This window comes from Anthonomus grandis, chromosome 13 (assembly GCF_022605725.1).
Source record: "Anthonomus grandis grandis chromosome 13, icAntGran1.3, whole genome shotgun sequence".
Taxonomy (NCBI): domain Eukaryota; kingdom Metazoa; phylum Arthropoda; class Insecta; order Coleoptera; family Curculionidae; genus Anthonomus; species Anthonomus grandis.
In genome coordinates, this window is record NC_065558.1 from 25,143,025 (window position 1) to 25,163,544 (window position 20,520).

The window sequence follows — 20,520 nt, forward strand, 5'->3', positions numbered from 1 at the left end:
TGGTTGAAATGGACCAGATAGACTTGATGGGAAAATAAATTGAAAATATTTCAGATACTGTATTGGTTTAATTAAATTCTAAGTATGATAAAATATTTTTTTTATAATCGATAATAATTGTTATTGGTTTAACTTCATCGTTATATTAAATAAAAGTTATAAAAAATATATTTCTTGTCTTCGGCTGTACGTCAGATTTGACAAAGCCTTATAACAAATTGTTTGATTGTTTGCTGGTGGCTGGTGTCTGGTTTTACCTGAACCGAAAATTTGGTAATTTTGCAATTACATTTAATTGAATAATTCAAGATTCGCTTATTAAAATTTTTTGAAACTGCGCGAGAATTTGCTAGATTGGTCTTTTCAAAAAGTTATCTTACATTTTTTCTGTAAAATGTATAGGGAAGCCAATAATTGACCCCCTTAAAATTTACATGGGATTTCCTATATTCCGCTCGGCGACGCACCACCCGGTATATAACTTAATTTGAAAAAAAGGAACATTCTAGATTTACAACCAATAAACAAAGAAATCTTATTTATACTAAAAAATACTTCGTTAGCTATGCCCAACAGTAGCAAAAGAAAAAAATATTAGTATAGGAAATTTTCGAAATGACTACCATTATACTCTAAACTTTTTTTATAAAATCGTTTTCTGGTGGATACATTTGTCGCTCTTCTAATTTCGCTTTCATCTAGCTTATCAAAACAGGTAATAACTCGCTAACATAGCTCTTCTTTACTGTTTACTAGTGTTGCGTATATTCTTTTCTTTATATTATCCCAGAAAAAAATCAAAAGGGTATCAGATGGCGATCTCGCCGGCTAATCCCATGGTCACATACTCCTAAACCATCTATCATCAAACATGTGAAAACAATTTTGCTTTGTCGGTCCAAATTATTTTTCTTAGAAAGTCAGCATCTTCATCAATAAGGATCAAAATGTTTTCACAGAATTCTACCCTTTTCAAAGCCTGCACTTTCTTGAACTTGAATGCATTTTAAGATTGGCTAATATTTTTTCAATCGAATAATAAAACAAACCTAAATCATCCTTAACACATCTAATTGAAGCTTACGGATATGCAGTAAAATATGCTAGTACATTCATAATATTATCTTCTTCATTGGTAACTGTGTTATTTGTTTTATTTAATTCAGGTATTAATTTAAAGTCATAATAAACAAAATTATTTTGTAAAAATTACTTTGAAACTTTCGTCAATTTAATGATGGTAGATTATTTGATCACATTAACCATGGAAAATAAATAGTCTTATCAAAACCTCATTTGAGTAGTTAATATCTTCTATTTTAGAATTTTTGATTAAGTTGATAATAAAACACATGTTAATATTTTAATTTAATATGTCACTGTCATTTATTAAACCATTGTGCCATTTTCATGGTTAACTAAGTAATTTACAAAATAAAAATGTTAAACTACTTAGGTATAGGAATTTGATATATTAAATTAAAGATATTTTAACTGTACATTAGAATATAAAATAAAATATAGGTATTCCTACTTAAAAAAAATGACTTTTTGCTATTTTAGTAAATGAAAGATATTAGTTGTGCCTTGGTTTTTAACAAAAAACACGCAAATTTTTTTTTTCTCGAAAACCGTTAGATATATATACTCAAAACTTGAGTTTATGCCAATAAAAATTCTTTACCATACATTTATTTTAATGTGATGTGTGCCTGTTAAGTGCTATGTTTTCTTTTCCGCTATAAAGTTTTAAGTATTTTGCACCATAATACAGACTTTGATGACCGATGGTACCGAAATCGATGTTTATTCACGCAAGTTTCTAATTTACGCAAATCTATATTTTCTATATGTATAGGTATCTATTTTTAAAATTTTGTTCAAGCTTTCATAAATCAAAAAGTATTTTTTCTACTACCGTGCGTAAAGTCTCTTTTTACACACTTCTCAGGGTGTGTAAAGTTTCACTTTTTATGCACTAGTGCGTATAAAGTAATTTGATCTTTATTTGATATTTAATTTATAGTTTGTCAACAAATGTTTTGACGGTTTTTTACCGTAAAGACGTTTAAGTGCGTAAAGTAATTTAATATTTTTGATGTTTTCTTCGGTTGTTAAAAAAAATTTTGTATGTTACACGTGTGTAAAATCCCCTTTTTTTATTCATGGGAATTGTCGACAAAGTTCCCAATTGTTGACAAGTTTCCCATTCATCAAAAAAGGATCATTTTACGCACTTACTAAAGGTTACATATATAACGATTTTTTAATAAATGCTTTTACGAAGATCTATTTTTGTTTGCTTTGTTTTTATTCTGTTTATTTTTTTGTTTCTTATTTATCTCTTGCTGAGATATTTTTGAAAAACGGTGCTTATAATCGAGATGCTAATTTCGCTTACCTCATGCACACGTTTGTTTTGTAATTTTTGATATTGGAAAATAAACGTTTTTAATTTGAACTATGTTCGCCCTGAAAGGGTTAAGATGATATCAATAAGAAACGTATTTTATATACATAACATTCATATAATTTTATATGAATGTAATTTTAACAAATTCACTTTAAATTACTTCTACATTAGTATTTAATTTCTACTTATATTTTTTTAGTGAATTAATAAAATATTTTTCATAAGTATGTAAATTTAAAACAATGTTTGTTAATGTACATTTTAAGTTCTAGTTAAAACATTAAAAAAATCTGGTTAATTCGGTTGTAAATTATTAAGCATTTAATAATCGACCAGCCTTTTGTTTATTTCATTCGACTTTACTGCTAAAAATGAATTGCTTATTTCAATGCGATGTTTTATATTTTGACTCTATATATTACAAATATTTTTTTTATCGTCCTTAAAGTCTGCTTTTATTCAATCTTATTTCGCTAAAAATAAATTACGTGTTGCCATAAAATTAGAATTTTGAAAATATTGATTTGAAATTTAATCTTTTAACTTATTTTCAGGTTCGAAAATATCTACTTCTACTAGACTCCCGCAAAGATCATGTAAAATTTTGGCGTCCCCAGATATTACTTCTTGTAAATAGCCCTCGATCCGCTTGTCCTCTTATTGACTTCGTCAACGATCTGAAAAAAGGCGGCCTCTACGTTTTAGGACATGTTGTTAGAGAAGAGTCCCATGAAGGTTATAAATTTTCTACTTATTTATTTATTTATAACCTTAATTTATTTATTTCAAATGCATAAGTTGGATAATTTATTTAGGTCCGGACCCTACCATAGACATGGTACCCCATTGGCTTAATTTGGTTGACCATTTAAAAGTCAAGGCCTTCATAGAACTCACTGTCGCTAAAACAGTAAGAGAAGGTCTACTTCACCTTATGAGGTTGAGCGGTATGGGGGCCATGAAGCCTAATACTGTTATTTTTGGGTTTTTGGACGATCAAGAAACTTCAGATTTCCTTATTCAGTATTTTTTTTTATTTAATTATTAAAAGGTGCTATTATTGACATGATATTTTCAGGCCAGATTCATCTTATCAAAACCTCGATTTTGACAATAATGTCTTCCCGCTCACGGAGGTTAATAGTGTGGAACCTCTGGAGTATGTCCAGATGATGAGAGATGTTTTGCGGATGAATAAAAATTTGTGTCTCTGCAGGAACTTTGCCAAACTAAATAAAGATCAACAAATGTAAGAACATGTTTGTAAACATTTGCTCGATTAGACGGTTTGAGGATCGCAATTATTTTAGTGTCAAATCAAAGTTGTACATTGACGTGTGGCCCGTAAACTTTTTAAATCCAGGAGAACGGGACGCTTTCGACATAACCTCACTTTTTACGATGCAATTAGCATGTATAGTGAATATGGTACCGCTATGGAGCAGGCTAAAACTAAGAATATGCTTTTGTGATGAGACGAGGGTCGGTTTATTTCATATAAACTCAGCGGGGCAAAGCCATATCAATAAGTTGGAAACGATGCTGAAAAAGTTAAGAATTGATGCCGAGATATTTCTTGTTACTCAGTGGGGCAGTGTTATTGAGAGCCATGGATCTAATATGACAACGTATGTATCAAGGTATTTGTGTTTTTTTTTGTGTTACTAACTTGTATTCAATGGATTCCGGTAGATTAATTAATCGTGAACATAGTCGTATATTTGTTGTTTTTTAGGTCAATAAAATTTTTTGACCTAAAAAACCACAAACTCTTTATTGTTATCAGCGTTTCGATCTACATTGAGTTTATCCACAGTGTAATGATGTTGGATTTTCTTCCATTGGAAAATTATACAAGCATAGACTTATAACCAAGAATAGACTCGACATTTTTATAGAAAACAAAATCATACACACATATGTTGATCTGCATGTATCTTTAATATATATATACAGTGCTTTCATTTCAAAACGATCCACCCTTAATAACTTTCTTGAAAAAAAAAAACACGGCAAATTAGATATAGAGGGGGACGTTTAATTATGCATTTACTGAAGTTCTGTCAATCACCTCTTCACCTCCAGCTAACCTCACTTTAATATGTCAAATGGAAACCTCCATCGTGCGATACATCATAGTAAGCAGCGTAAAATTCTCTATTCAACGGTACCCAAAAAAATGAAATCGGTAAATGTGTAAGCAAATAGTTAGCGAAAATATCTAGAAATAATGAATATTTTATTTACGCCAAACTTTGGTATGTCAAATGGCTACCCCATGGTGTGATACATTACTTTAAAGGGCATTCATTATGCTATCAATGGTTGTAAAAAAAAAAAAATTGATTGACCAAGAAGCAATTAAAGTGTAAATCGGTAGGGTAGAAAAACAAATTTAATTAGTTTAACAAATTTATTTTATTAAATGTTCAAAATGCGCGCCGTTATTAGCAAGACAATAAAAAAGCCTATTTTCAAACTCCTTACGAACATTGGCAAGGGTCTGCCGCTAATTTCTCTACATTTTTGAAATATTCTATTTTTTAAATTCTCAATACTCTCAGGTGGGGTTTTATATTTAACTTTGCTTTTTAAGTAACCCCAAAGAAAAAAGTCTAGTGGGGTTAGGTCCGGAGACCGCGCAGGCCATTCGATTGCACCACGTCTGCCAATCCACTTTTCTTGAAAATTTTCATCAAGCCACTTTCAAACTACCAAAGTGTAGTGCGCGGGAGCTCCATCCTGCTGAAAATGTATATTATTTTCATTCAATAATATAGCACCATGTTTATCTACTTGATTTTCCATAGATTTGATGATGGAAGGGTATATTGCATTTTCTAAAAGGTTTAAATAAATTTCGCCAAATTTTCTTCCAAAAAAATGGCCCGATTATTTCATTCCCATAAATTCCTGCCCAAACATTAATTTTTTGGGGATATTGGGTATGGTCTTCCCGAAAAACATGCGGATTTTCATTATCCCAGTATCTACAGTTATGTCTGTTCACCAGGCCATTTAAAAAAAGGTCGATTCGTCACTGAAGCAAATGTTCTTCAATAAATGGGGATCGTTGTCAATTCGCTGGCACATCACTTCACAAAATTGAATTCTCCTATCAAAATCATCTTCTCCGAGTTCATGAAGAATATGAATTTTATAAGGAAAGAACTTATTTTTTTTAAACTTTATGCACGGAACCAGTGGAAATATTTGTTAGTTTTGCGGCCTTTGGTATAGACAAAGTTGGATCCATAGCAAATTTTTCTAGTACTTCAACTTGGCATGCTTCATCGACAACTCTATTTTCATATTTTTTCTTATTGCAAATCGATCCCGTCTCTTCAAATTTTCGTATCAATTCTAATACGTATTTATGGCTCACGTTTTTATCTTGATACCTTTTATTAAATGCTCTCGCGGTTCTGCGAGCACACCGATCTTGAGCTCCATAAAGGAAAATTATTTCTATGCTTTCGGCTAGCGTATACACCATTTTATTAACTCACTGTTTTAAGTAAAATTGAAAAATTGCACGCGTCAAACTGACAGTTTTAACAATAATAAATTGCCTGCTTTTTAAACGCCTTAAAAATGTAAGGTATTGCAGTGTTTTTTTGTACCTATTACGTACGTTTCGCAAAAAATATAAGTGAAATAAATACACATACAAAGTTATAAGACTGCAAAGATTTTTGCAAAAAATTTGAAGACATTTTTTTTCTCGCAAATAACGGTACAAATTCTTTACTTAAAAAAATAAATAATTTGGTTGAACTAAATGTACTGTTTGTTACCACACATTTTAACTTCTAAATTGCTTGTATTTTTTTTTTGATGATCTATTATCTAAAAAATGTAAGAATTTTAAAATGATGTAGGTACCACACTAAAAGTATTCATTTAAAATACCAAAGTTTGGCGTAAATAAAATATTTATTATTTCTAGACATTTTCGCTATTTGCTTACACATTTACCGATTTCATTTTTTTTGGTACCGTTGAATAGAGAATGTTACGCTGCTTATTATGAATGTATCACACGATGGGGGTTTTCATTTGACATATTAAAGTCAGGTTAGCTGGAGGTGAGGAGGTGATTGAAAGAACTTCAGTAAATGCATAATTAAACGTCCCCCTCTATATCTAATTTGATGTTTGATGATTTTTTTTTTTTTTTTTTTTTTAAGTTATTTAGGGTTGATCGTTTGGAGTTTTGAAATGAAAGCACTGTATAGAAGAATCTCTATATCAGAAGAATTTCTCATAGTTGCATACATCTCATAATCAATTTGTAGAAATCATCCGATTTCCGAGCAATTGGTTTTTGGTTTACAACGGTTTATATATATATATATACCGGGTGTCCGGAAGCTAGATGCAATCCTTTAAGGGGGTGATAGCTGACTTAATTTCAAACATTTTAAGCTAAATATGTGTAGGTCGAAATTTGTTAAAAATAGAAAAAATAGAGACATTAAAACGCCCTTTATTTTTAGATATCACTCATGCCTGGCCAATTCTCAGAATTATGGCCTCTTTTGTGCGGCAGGTCATGTAAACAAAAATTATTAGACTGAGACCTCTCATAAGCCTACTAAGCATTAGAGCTCTGGTTGTGGGGTTATTTTAGATTTTAATGTTAAATAAAACACAATTTTGTTTAAACTATTTATTGTTCATGTTCAAAATGCAATCCATTATTTCTAATACAGGCACGAGCCCTTTTCGTTACTTCGGTGGTGGTTACTCTTATGGTCATATCTTCTTTCATCCTGTCAAATGCTTCATTTATTTTGCGAATCAACTCTTCTCTTGTTCTTATTTCGGTGGTGTATACAAGCTCCTTTGCCCGGCCCCATATGAAAAAATCCAACGGAGTTAGGTCAGGCGATCGAGGAGGCCAAGGAAAGGATCCGCCTCTACCGATCCAACCGTCCGGAAAACAGTCGTCTAAGTAATTCCTGACAGCCAAGGACCAATGCGCTGGACAACCATCTTGCTGAAAGATTATTGGTCTTTCTCGTTCCAATAATCCAGCTTCGTCTAGAAGAACGGGGATATCATTTTGTAGAAAATCTAAATAGTTGGCACCATTTAAATTCTCTGGTAGAAAATGTGGCCCAGTAATAGTCCTGCCTATTACTCCGGCCCACACATTGACCGAAAATCTGTTGAAATGATTTTTGTTTGTTCCAGTGCGGATTTGCATCTTTCAGAGGTTGTGGAAGTTGGTAATACCCTTCCTGGAAAAATTGGACTCGACTGTCCACGAGATACTTTTTAAGAATAACGGATCCTCGATGTCCATGTTCAATAAAAAGCGGCAGAACTGAATTCGTCTTGCAGGGTCTTCTTCTTGTAAGCCCTGTACCCCCTTTCTTCATGGTCGTCCTTCCATATAGAAAGGCCAAGGTCTTCAGCTACTTTTCTGACGCTTGCAGTAGGGTCTGCGGTAAAAGCTTCCAGTATTTGCTCCTCAATCTCTACATTATTATGGCCAGGGTTGACTCTACGTGCCGGATTATTCCCAATGCCAACTTCAGTAAGACGGCGAAAGGTGTTTTGAAACACCCTGAAGTTTGGTAACCTCCGATCTGGATAACGTTCCTGGTACAAGCGTCGTGCCAAAGCTCCATTACCGTTAGCGCGTCCATATGTGAAGACAATGTCAGCGTACTCTTGGTTGGTAAATTCCATTTTACAATACTGTTTAATAAAACGGGCAGAAACTCGATTTAAAAAACAGTGGATGCAGTCAGTACGAAGTTGATAATCTTACAAAATTAGAGGCGAGAGTGAAACTAAACAACAAGAGGCTAAAATCACACGTTTTTATTTATTAAGCGAGTACCTAACTTCTAACCCCCACCCCAAAGTACCTACTAGGTACCCCTTACCCTACTGTATCTACTATTAGGTACCTCTGCTTAATTTTGTTTTTATTATTTTTTATTTACCTGAATATTTACCTGAACTGTCCCATAATAGAAAACTAATCCAGTAAGTTTTGTTTACATGACCTACCGCACAAAAGAGGCCATAATTCTAAGAATTGGCCAGGCATCGGCATGAGTGACATCTTAAAATAAAGGGCAGAAGCTAGGCATAATTTTAAAGAGGTTTGAACGACGAAAGTATTTTCATAACAATTATTTAAACATAAAACAAAGCATTTTTATTTTAACTCTATATTTATTTTTTACGTTTCAATATCTCTATTTTTTCTAATAAGTTTACACAGAAGCTTGAAATTGATCATATTTTTATTAATACACATTAGACAAAACAAAATAAACTTTGAAACTCCGATACTAATTGTAACATGCGCTCTATTATCGTTTAAGTGTGAAATTTTGGTATTTCTTGAGAAAAATGCAAAAATTGCCATAAAGAATTTATAAACAAATTTCGACCTACACATATTTAGCTTAAAATGTTTGAAATTAAGTCAGCTATCACCCCCTTAAAGGATTGCTTCTAGCTTCCGGACACCCTGTATGTAGGGTTTTCCATGTTGTCTAGGGTTTGTTGATGGTAATGAAAAGTCCGGTGCGGGATTTTCAAATTTAATAAAATAATTAAGAAAACTATTGCACAAAAGAGTGTGGAGTAGACTTTAACTGTTAACTGATATGGTAAATCGCGTTCACATCCCTATGTCGAGCGGCTTTAAAACACTTATAACTCGTCTCACGTCTTATAATAGAAAAGGAAAAGGATGCAGCCACGTCTTACTGATCCTGACCTTAACCCTTCTTTACGTCTTGTATACGTCTTTCCGTCTTAATGTTAGGGACACGCCCTACGTCTTTTAAGATTTTCCCGAAAACGCGTCTCTTTCCCGTATCTCATTTCGAAACCTTCAAGAAGACTGTTCCCCTGATGTCCCATTTCGTCATCGCCGATGTCACCGTTAAAGTAAAAACTGCCACCTAATCATAACACATCGATAAGGAGCGTTCACGGAGCCTGAATGAGATCATTGTTTATTGAAATGGATTTTGAAAGAAAAATAATATTATACGTATATATTAAATAACTACGAACCTAAAACTAATTTATCCTACACTCGGCCAGCCTGACTATGAGTCCGACTCGGACTCATCTTCATACGAAACCCACGGTTTCATAAACTCTGCACATGTTGAAGTTCGGATGGGTCCATCATGAATTCCTACTTTTACGACATCGTACCTCTCATTATCTTTCACCTTTATAACTTCATCCGGCCCAAGAAACTTCTTATGCACTTTTAATCCAGATCCAAACTGCGTTCTTTTGATAGCTATCAGATCACCTTCTTTATAAAGCTTAGCTTTTTTCCTTCTTAGGTTATACCCTTTTCTATTTTCTTCTTGTACTCTAACTATTTGTTCCTTACACTGTTGACGTAGTTCTTCCCTGCTTTCTGCAAATTGCTGTTTCGCTTCTTGTTCTATTAGATCTCTAATCATGATATCTTCTTTTTTCCTCATTTTTATTCCTATGAGAATTTCAAAAGGTGTTGAGTCAACACTTCGTTGATACGTTGAATGAAGGGCTCGTTGAACTCTGTCGACATATTTATACCACTTTGTTGGATCATTTAGACTAAGCTTAGTTATAACTGGTAAAACGGTTCTGTGAATTCTTTCCGCTTGTCCATTACCCCTAGCGACGCCGGTTGTAATGGTCACGTGTTCTATACCTTCCTCTTTGCAGTATTCATTAAATTCATGTGCTGTAAAAGCGGTACCTTTATCTGTAATGACTCTTTTTGGATTGCCAAACGTCTTTTGCAATTTCATTAAACAATTTACTGTCTCCTTAGCTGTAGTCGACTTCGTAGGGTACAGCCATGTAAATTTGGTAAAGTCGTCAATTATAGCAAGAATGTATTGATAATTCTTGTTTGTAGAAGCAATTGGCCCTACATGATCGAGATGATAGGTATGTAAAGGACCTTCTTGCTTAGGTATAGGATGATATAGTCCTTCTTTCTTCCCTTCTTTTCTATTACCTAATATACAAGGAATGCAATTAGAAATAACAATTTGAATTTTTTCCTTTAACCTAGGTATAAAAAATTCTTTTTTCAGTACTTCTTCTGTCTTCTTCACAGCAAAGTGTCCATCCTCGTGAGCTTTTCTTATTATCTCGTTTTGCATCCTCTTTGGCGCTACTAACAGTTCTTCACCATTCTCGTATTTATACAATAATCCATGCTTCAAAAAATAACCTTCATGGTCTTCTTTCAGTTCTAAAAGCTTTTTAATAGCCACAATTTGCTCATCTTGTTCTTGTGCCAACTTCAATCTTTGTGTGATCCCGTCTTCTACAAACATTGTAAACACTTGTGGATATCGACTTAGAGCATCTACATGAGGCAAACGACTTCCGCTTCTATGCTCTATCTCATAGTCGTATTCTTCTAGCAAAAGAGCCCACCCATAGTATACTCTAATACCCAACAAGTATACTCTAAATCTTTTAACAGCGTTGATAATAGCTAAAACTTCCAGTTCGTAAGATGTATATTTTTCTTCTACCGGTGTTGTCTTTTTACTAAGGAAGTACACAGGATGCAACTTAGAGTCAATATTCGATTTTTGTAATAAACAAGCTCCATAGCCATGTTTGCTCGCATCCGTGTGAAGCTCTATTGGAAGTCCTCTTTGATAAATTTGTAGAACAGGATATCTCGTAAGTAAATCTTTCAACTGTAAAAAAGCTTGTCTCTCTTTGTCTTCAAACTTGAAAAGTACGTTTTTTTTAGCATATCGCTTAACGGCTTTGCTATTTTGGCGTATGAAGGAATAAACTTTCGGAAATATCCCGTTAATCCTAGATATGACTGTAACTGCTTAGTGGTAGTTGGTTCACTAAAATATTTAATAGCCTCAGTCTTTTCTTCAGATGGCTGTATTTTCCCGTCTTCGATAGTGTATCCTAAAAATTGAACTCTTCTCTTTAGGAACTGACATTTTTTCTTCTTAATTTCTAACCCATGTATTCGCGCTAACTCTAAAACTTGTTTTAATCTCTCTATCCCTTCTTTATATGTCTCACTAGGTATAATAAGATCATCCATGTAATATATGACAACATTCTTTGAAGTTAACGGTCGAAAAATATGGCTTATAAAACGTTGAAACACCGCTGGGCTATTACAGTCCAAATGGACACTTTAGAAACTCATATTGCCCAGAAGGTGTAACGAAAGAGGTATACTTAATACTTTCTTCTTCAACGTCAACATGGAAAAAGCCATTCTTCAAATCTATCGTAGTGAAGATTTTTGCGTTTTCCAACTTGTCCAAAACATCTTCTATTAGAGGCAGCGGAAATCTGTCTTTTATAATATTTTTATTGATCTTACGAAAGTCACAACAAATCCTGGTAGTTCCATCTTTTTTACTAACTAATACTATAGGACTTGCAAAATCGGATGTACTTTCCCTTATTATGCCATCCTTTAACCATTCCTCAATTTGTCTGTCTACCTCTAATTGTTCCGTTACAGCTAATCGCCTTGGCCTTTGATAAATAGGTTCATCATTCTTCAGTATGATCTTCATTTTTATGTCAGTCCTCTGGGTCTTTTCCGGCTTGTAATTTTTAATCAAATTGGTCACTTGTTCCTTATATTCTGGAATTTCAGTATGAGTTACCTCTATGTCAGTTGTTAGGTCTTCGTCTTTATCAACAGTGATCTTCATTAAAAAGTTATCTTTTTCCTTTCGGAAAACCGTTATTCCGTCTTCTCCTATAAAAACCTCAGCTTGCTTGAGTAGGTTATTTCCTATAATTACCGGAAAACTAGTAACTTCCTTTGGTAAAATGTGAAATAAAATTTTAAAATGATCTTCATTAATTTTAACTTTCTTCTGAATTGATCCTAAAGTCTTCATTTTATGTTCACCTAGTCCCTTCACAGTAATTGTATCATGGGATAACACATTATTTTCAAAGTATTTGTGATATATATCTTCTCTGATTGCACTTATATCACTTCCAGTATCAAGCAATGAGTTTATACTAACTTCTTCAAAATTCACTGTTATCAAGTTCTTTGGTAAAATATCGATAATACTAACATTTTGATGCGCCATTTTCCTAGTGTCTTTGCCAGGACACTGAGATGCTAAATGTCCATAATCATTGCATTTAAAATATTTTACTCCTTTCATTTTGCTCGGGCAATCTTTAGACTTTGCCCTTTATCTCCACAATTAAAACAACGAGGGCTACTATTCTTGTCAGCCCTATCTTCCTTCTTTACTTCTTGACGTACATGTTTCCTATAATCATTTCTTCCGTATTTATTCTTGTCCTGATATCTCGGCTTATCTTCATGTATTTGTCTTTTAGATTTTATTTGTTCGTATAACTTTATCTTCTCTTTGAATTCGGAAAAATTTTTTGCACCGTACAAAACAATTTTGTTGGCTGAGTCATCTTGAATCCCATCTATAATGTATTGAATCACTATTTCAGCTTCTAAATATGCTCGACTTCCTATTTCTCTCATAACTAATGTATACTCTTGTATCGATTCCGAGAATCCTTTTTTCCTCGCCATCAATAATTTATGAATTTGAACACTGCTAACTTTTACTTCAAATTCAGCTGTTAATTTCTTCTTTAACGTCTTCCAAGACTTGATTCCTTTTTCGGATTGTACGAATAACTTAGCTAACCCAGTCAATGACTTTTTTGCAAATATTAACTTCTGTAAGTCATTCCAGTTGGTAATTTCAGCAATTTCTTCGAAATCTGAAATCAATTTCTCAATAGGGTAATCGTCCTTGCCATTAAAAGGTTTAATGCTATCTTCCACGTCACGAAAAGTTAAGGAAAATGATCCACAATTTTTCTTTGGCTGAAGTGAAGTCCTTTGGAGGCGATTTCTAACCTCTGCCAGTGGCTCATTATCGTCTTCAAGGTTTTCGTCTTCATCGTCCTCGTCTTCTTCTGACTCGTCTTCCTCATCGTCTTCGTCTTTTTCAAGCTCGTCCTCGTCATTTTTACATGATAAATTATTTAAAAATACACACACGCGTCTCACTATTGCGTCTTGACTTCCTGCATAATCTAAATTTAAAATATGACACACACCTATAATGTCATTAAACGGCACACTATTCATTACACTATCCACTTTTTCACTAAATTCTTTAGAAGTTTCTTCTAAATTAAATCCGGTAAATTTACGAACACTCTTTCTGGCAACTCGCGCTTGACCCTCCTTACCGAATGCTATGATGTATAAAGCTTGAATCGTCTTCAATTTAGCATTACTTATATTTTGGCAAATTTTCTCAATACTTCCTAATGTCGCCATTTTTTTTTAAATAAAAAAAATTAAAAAACGAAATGAAGAAAAATAAATAAAATAGAAAACGACTTGCGTAAAGCTCTATCCTCTTACTTTCCTCTTAAGCGTGAGTAAAAATATGCTATACCTAATATCGACATAAAATAACGCTATGAAAATATAAACAAAATAAATACCCTTTAAATAATAAGAAAAATATGTAAAAAAAAACTTCACTTAACGTAAATAAAATAAATTGGTAAAATAACTCGCTTAAATAAAATAACATTAAAAAAAAATTAAATAAAACCAAATCACTCATCAGTGTTTATAATCCCTTAATAACTAACCGAAACTGCATTTATAATCTTATAACCTAATAAAATTAAAAATAAATCAATATCAACTTCTAAACATAAGCATTTAAGTAATTAAATCTGATTTTATCATAACACAAAATAAAAACGCATTTCATTTATTTGTGTATAAACATCAAAAACAAAATACTGTTTATACAAATGTTTTGTTTTGAAAAGAAATCCTCCGATTTAACTAAATGTAAACAATCGCGCCGCAAGAAATTAAAATGATTCATGCATCCCACCTTGCCACGAAATTCGAACAGACACCATTCACCGAACACTGGAAAAAGTACCTGCAATACATCCCATGTTGCCAATGACTCGAAAATCACGTCATCTCCATCATCAAACTGCTGCTCTGCTTAGATTGGCAATCATGCACGAAACATAAATGGAAACTGCTATCTACGATTGTCGCCTGGAATCAACAAGATTGCGCCATCTGCTTGGGGATCTTTGGTACTGCACGTCGTCGCCTCAAACTCTCAAAACTGTCGTGAGTGACACTCCCTCGTCAACAGGACAAAAATGCTTGGCGGACAAATAGCTCTACAACATTCAACAATGGGGCAATTGTTTAACTTAAAATCTAGTACAGTACCTTCGTAAAAGCTAAATTGTATCTTAAGCTCACGCTCACCAAATTTACTCCACGTAACCCTTTTACGTTTTGTATCCCGGACAGGCCCCCACAAATGTAGGGTTTTCCATGTTGTCTAGGGTTTGTTGATGGTAATGAAAAGTCCGGTGCGGGATTTTCAAAGTATTTAATAAAATAATTAAGAAAACTATTGCACAAAAGAGTTTGGAGTAGACTTTAACTGTTAACTGATATGGTAAATCGCGTTCACATTCCCTATGTCGAGCGGCTTTAAAACACTTATAACTCGTCTCACGTCTTATAATAGAAAAGGAAAAGGATGCAGCCACGTCTTACTGATCCTGACCTTAACCCGTCTTTACGTCTTGTATACGTCTTTCCGTCTTAATGTTAGGGACACGCCCTACGTCTTTTAGGATTTTCCCGAAAACGCGTCTCTTTCCCGTATCTCATTTCGAAACCTTCAAGAAGACTGTTCCCCTGATGTCCCCTTTCGTCATCGCCGATGTCACCGTTAAAGTAAAAACTGCCACCTAATCATAACACATCGACAAGGAGCGTTCACGGAGCCTGAATGAGATCATTGTTTATTGAAATGGATTTCGAAAGAAAAATAATATTATACGTATATATTAAATAACTACGAACCTAAAACTAATTTATCCTACACATATATATATATATATATATATATATATATATATATATATATATATATATATATATATATATATTAATATATACGTATAATATTATAGCTATTCTTCTGACAAGTCAGCTAGCGTCCTCTCGCTTGGCCACGGAACAGTTTGACGTGCCTAATTGAACCGATCAAAATGGTAGAAAGGGGTGGCCAAATTAAGGCGGGAAATCAAATTTCATTTAATCGTAATATCTAAAGCAAACGCTTAATCAAAAAGGTTACTCATTGTGAAAATAACCTTTTTGATTAGGTGTAGTATCAGATATTGATCTGAATAAAAATTAAACTTTTCAGCTTTATTTTACATATCTAAATGAGTTAATTTACTGCAATAATCAGTTAACAATAGTGTACGACATATCACCAATTGGACAAATGAAAATAAAACGATGTTTTTCTTTAATAAATTCACTATTTAATTTTCCTGAAAAAATACTTAAAATGATATACATAATATACAATAATTTATTATAACAGACATTATATAAATTAGAATTAATCTAAAAATGTTTTAAAGTATTTTGTTAGCACTGAACTACCCTAATTTTAAACAGATTAGAAAAGATTGCCAACATTTTTGTGCTATTTTCTCGTCATACATCTAAAGGCATTCCCATTAGGTTAATAATATCCTCATTTTATTTACACATTTCAATAGAGGATGAACTATCCTTATCTAATATGTACAGGGTGGCCAAATAAGAATGCGAGGTACTGTATCTGGGAAACTATTCATCGTAGAAGCTTGCGATAAAAAAATTTATTACTAAAATGGCCAAGAGAATGGCCTGGAAAATATTTTCAAGTTTCTAAAATGGCCGCTAGGGGGCGCAACTGTAATCTTGAATCTAGAAAACTGATGTTTCTGTAAATTTTGTTGAATTAACCTAACAAAAAAATAGCTGATTATTATGGCTGGTATAATATTCTTAGTTCATGAATCTGTAATTTTAAAAACCCTGTTTTTTTTACACGTCAATCAAAATCATCATAAATCTAACTATGCAGTTAATTTCAAGTTGTTTAGCAGACTAGACAGATTCCTTATTAACTTATTATTAATAGAGAGACTAATCCGAACCTTTTTTATTTGAATAGTTTTGCTGTATCTCTAAAAATATAGTGGTGGGGGGTGTTCAAAAGTTGGCTTAAAACACACCCTGTATACTAAAAACGCCTTAGCCGATTTTATCAAACTTGGGCTAGTTGAAAAGAGCTATTATTAAGCTACGAATATTATTATATTTCATGTTTTTTTAGTTTTACATCTCGCCGCTAGAGGGCTTTTTTCGCCTTTCTGACACAAATGACTAATTTTCTCAAAAAACTTAAATGCAATGGTATAAATTTTTTTATACAAAAAAATAGCGTAATGACGCCTAAATATGCTTGCGAAAACCGCATCTTAATATCTTTATCCTAACCTAAAATTTAGGCCAAAGAAAATTTTATATGGAAATCCCTTAATATTTATAAAAACTACAAAATAATTTATTTCGAATTTCTTTTATAATGTAAGTTGTGCCCCTATAAAGGACCGATTTTAAAAAGAAAGGGTTTTAATGCCCCCGTAAATGCTCGAAATGCTGACCATCACGCTCTATGCATTGCTGAAGCCTCTCATGGGTAGATAGAACTGCAGCTTCAATTTCGGCTCTCGGTATGGTATGTATTGCATTACGAATGCGGTTTTTCATATCTTCTCTAGTCGTAGGCTAAGTCTGAAATACAATGTCCTCTAACCGCCCCCATAAATAGAAATCAAGACAGGTTAAGTCTGGGGATCGCGGAGGCCATGGAAACAGGCTTCCTCTTCCAATCCACCGCTGTTGAAAAATGTTATTAATATGCTCTCGCACATTCCTAGCAAAATGTGCTGGACAACCATCCAACTGCAAAAACGAATTTTGCCGGACTTCCAGTGGCACATCTTCCAGCAACAACGGTAATTGATTTACCAAAAAGTCGAAAAAAACATTGTCATTTAGAGATTGCTCAGAAAAATATGGTCCAATAATGTCGCCTCCAAGTATACCACACCACACATTTAAACTCCAGAGCCCTTGGTGCTGAACTTCACGCAACCAATGCGGATTTTCTGCAGACCAATAATGCATGTTATGCAGGTTGACTCTACCGTCACTATTAAATGTGGCTTCATCGGTCCAAAGAATTTTAAATAAAAAATCTCTGTCCTCGCGTATCATGCCTAATATCCAATGGCAATAGTCCAACCTACGGTCAAATTCTGCTTCTTCCAATGCCTGATGTAAATTAACATGATATGGGTGCATTCTATAAATATATTAAAAAAAAAGCTGAACTTAAATAAATCCATATATGGCGATGGCTATTAGAATTTACCTATTGTCCTTCAAAATATTTTGAATCGTTGTTCTTGATATGCCTAATTCAAGGGATAATGCTTTTGTGCTAACATGAGGATTTCCTTCAATATATCCCAGTACGCTGTTAATATTGTCCACACTTCTTCTAATTCTTGGCCGTTGAAACCTAGGCCGAAAACTACCATTGGCTCGTAAGTTCGCCACTAATCGGGGAAAAAATCTAATATCGCAAGGACTTCGATTTGGATATCGAGATTGGAGCATAAACTCTTTTTGCTACTGCAGCATTTTGAAGACATTCAAAATAAACTGCAAGCATATCAACAGCTTCATCGTTCGTAAAACGCATTTTGCAAAAACAAAAAATGCTCAAGTAACGTAAAACTTTTGACAACTTACTATTGACAATTTGAGGAATGTTTATAATTTGAGTAGACATTTGTTTTGTTGCATTCCATGGCCTGCTTTCTAATAATTATTTTTTTCGTATTATATCCATAGTGAATATATAACATAAAATAGGTCTGATTTTTGATATAAGCATTATTAATACTTACCTTTTAGTGATATTAGGTAATATTTTCAAAAATGGTAAATTTTGTTTTCAAAAGTAGTGAATTTAAAAAAATTCCAAAATAATTAGTATAAAAAAATTAAAATTTAAGGGTATAAAATATTCTTTGGCCTATATTTTAGGTTAGGAACAAGATATCGAGTTGCGGTTTTCGCAAGATTATTTAGACATCATTTTGCTATTTTTCTATGAAAAAAAAAATCATATCAACGCATTTAAGTTTTTTGAGAAAATTAGTCATTTGTGTCAGAAAGCCGAAAAAAGCCCTCTAGCGGCGAGATGTAAAACTAAAAAAAAAACATGAAATATAATAATATTCGTAGCTTAATAATAGCTCTTTTCAACTAGCCCAAGTTTGATAAAATCGGCTAAGGCGTTTTTAGTATACAGGGTGTGTTTTAAGCCAACTTTTGAACACCCCCCACCACTTTATTTTTAGAGATACAGCAAAACTATTCAAATAAAAAAGGTTCGGATTAGTCTCTACTTTAATAATCAGCTATTTTTTTGTTAGGTTAATTCAGCAAAATTTACAGAAACATCAGTTTTCTAGATTCAAGATTGCAGTAGCGCCTCCTAGCGGCCATTTTAGAAACTTGAAAATATTTTCCAGGTCTTTCTCTTGGCCATTTTAGTAATAATTTTTGTCATCACAAGTTTCTACGATGAATAGTTTCCCAGATACAGTACCTCGCATTCTTATTTGGCCACCCTGTACTTGTACTTGTAAACAAATTTTAAAAATTAATTAAAAATTCTATAGCAGAGTATTATCTAAAGAAATAATATATCCATCTACAAAACAAAATAAACTCTTTGAAAATGAAACAACGTTTTAGTATAAACATATATCACTTACATAGTATTATACATACCGGAACCTTTCAGTTTTCTTAAGGAGTTCAAGCGGGAGCCACAGAGCGGTTCATGCACTGCTCTGTGGCAAATAAAATAAAAATATTGTTTCGTTTGCTGCTGCCTGTCCTAACAGCAAAAAATTAACTAAAACCCGGAGTGCAATAATGTAAACATAAATTAACTAAATATTGAATATGAAATACAAAAATTAATTCAAAATAAAGCAAAAAATTAAGTTAATTTGATAATATTAAATAAAAATTAAAAATATCTTATGTCAGGTTTAAAAAGTCTACCCTATTTAGCAGTGCAGTACGTCAATCGATCATAAAACGACCTTCTCATGTTCGACAACATTTCAATGGAGATACTATTAAATGCTTGCCTAACTTTAAAACAAAGCTCTTCTAAATTAGTAGTCCGTTCATTTTCGTGCCTATAAATTTATTCTTTAAGCTATCACCAAAAAAAAAATCATTGGGGGCTAAATCGGGGCTTCTGACGGGCCATTTAATAGTACCGTTTCCACTGATTGTTCGAGAAATTGACGTACCACTAATGCGTTATGAGCGGGAAACCATCCTGTTGAAACCAAACTTGTTCTAAATTGATATTGAGCCCTCGAATTGCAGGAAGAACTTCATCCCTCAAAAGATTAAGGTATTTGTTGGCATTAAGGTTTCCATCGATAAGAAAAGGGCCTATAATTGAATCACCTAAAATGCCAGCCCATACATTAACCTTTTGAGGGTATTGTGTACGTGTTGGTATGCTTATGTGCTTATTTTCCCTCGAATAACCCACTGTAATGGACGGATTAAGTTTACCACAAATAGAGAAAGAGGACTCATCTGAAATCAAAATGTTACTAATAAACATTTCGTCTCGATTTGCCCTTTCCAATAATACTTCATGGCAAAATTCCATCCGTCTCTCATGGTCCTGTGGGAAAATTTCTTGGGTTTTTTGCAACTTATAGCACTTGTACTTATTTCTTTCTAAAATTCTTCTAACCCTTAAAGCCTCAATACCCATTTCTTTGGCAATGGTTGTACTATTGCAAGGAAAGTTCGTTTCAGCAATAGCAACATTAACCTCACGAAGCTCCCTTTCTTCACCTAGCGGTCTAACAACAGGTGGTTGCTCATTTGCGTAGCATTTCCTGCAATTTTGCAAGCACCCAAAGGTCTCAAACCTATGGATAATTGCAAAAATTGTGCTGCATACGGGAATGGGCCGATTTTCGAACGTGATTGCAATTCTGATTAATATTTCATCGACAGAACTGCCGGCATAATACAACTTGATAATTTGCTTTTTTTCCTCAAGAGAACACATTTTAACAAGAAAATAGCGAGCGGT

At 33.3% G+C, this 20,520-nt stretch overlaps 2 protein-coding genes across 6 annotated transcripts in view; one reads left to right on the plus strand and one right to left on the minus strand.

Annotated features, from left to right (window-relative positions):
• LOC126743949 (solute carrier family 12 member 9) overlaps window positions 1-20,520 on the plus strand; it is a 137,577-nt gene that overhangs the window by 40,431 nt on the left and 76,626 nt on the right. For 3 of the 5 annotated variants that reach the window (XM_050451234.1, XM_050451236.1, XM_050451233.1), the window contains 4 exons: window positions 2,968-3,148; window positions 3,229-3,436; window positions 3,492-3,662; window positions 3,724-4,053. In XM_050451234.1, the coding sequence (XP_050307191.1) occupies window positions 2,968-3,148; window positions 3,229-3,436; window positions 3,492-3,662; window positions 3,724-4,053 (890 nt within the window). The remainder of the gene's footprint in view (window positions 1-2,967; window positions 3,149-3,228; window positions 3,437-3,491; window positions 3,663-3,723; window positions 4,054-20,520) is intronic. The other 2 variants (XM_050451238.1, XM_050451235.1) reach the window with 1 other exon arrangement.
• The window catches only part of LOC126743951 (ceramide-1-phosphate transfer protein), a 147,900-nt gene that overhangs the window by 10,899 nt on the left and 116,481 nt on the right, over window positions 1-20,520 (minus strand). The gene's annotated exons all lie outside the window — the stretch shown is intronic.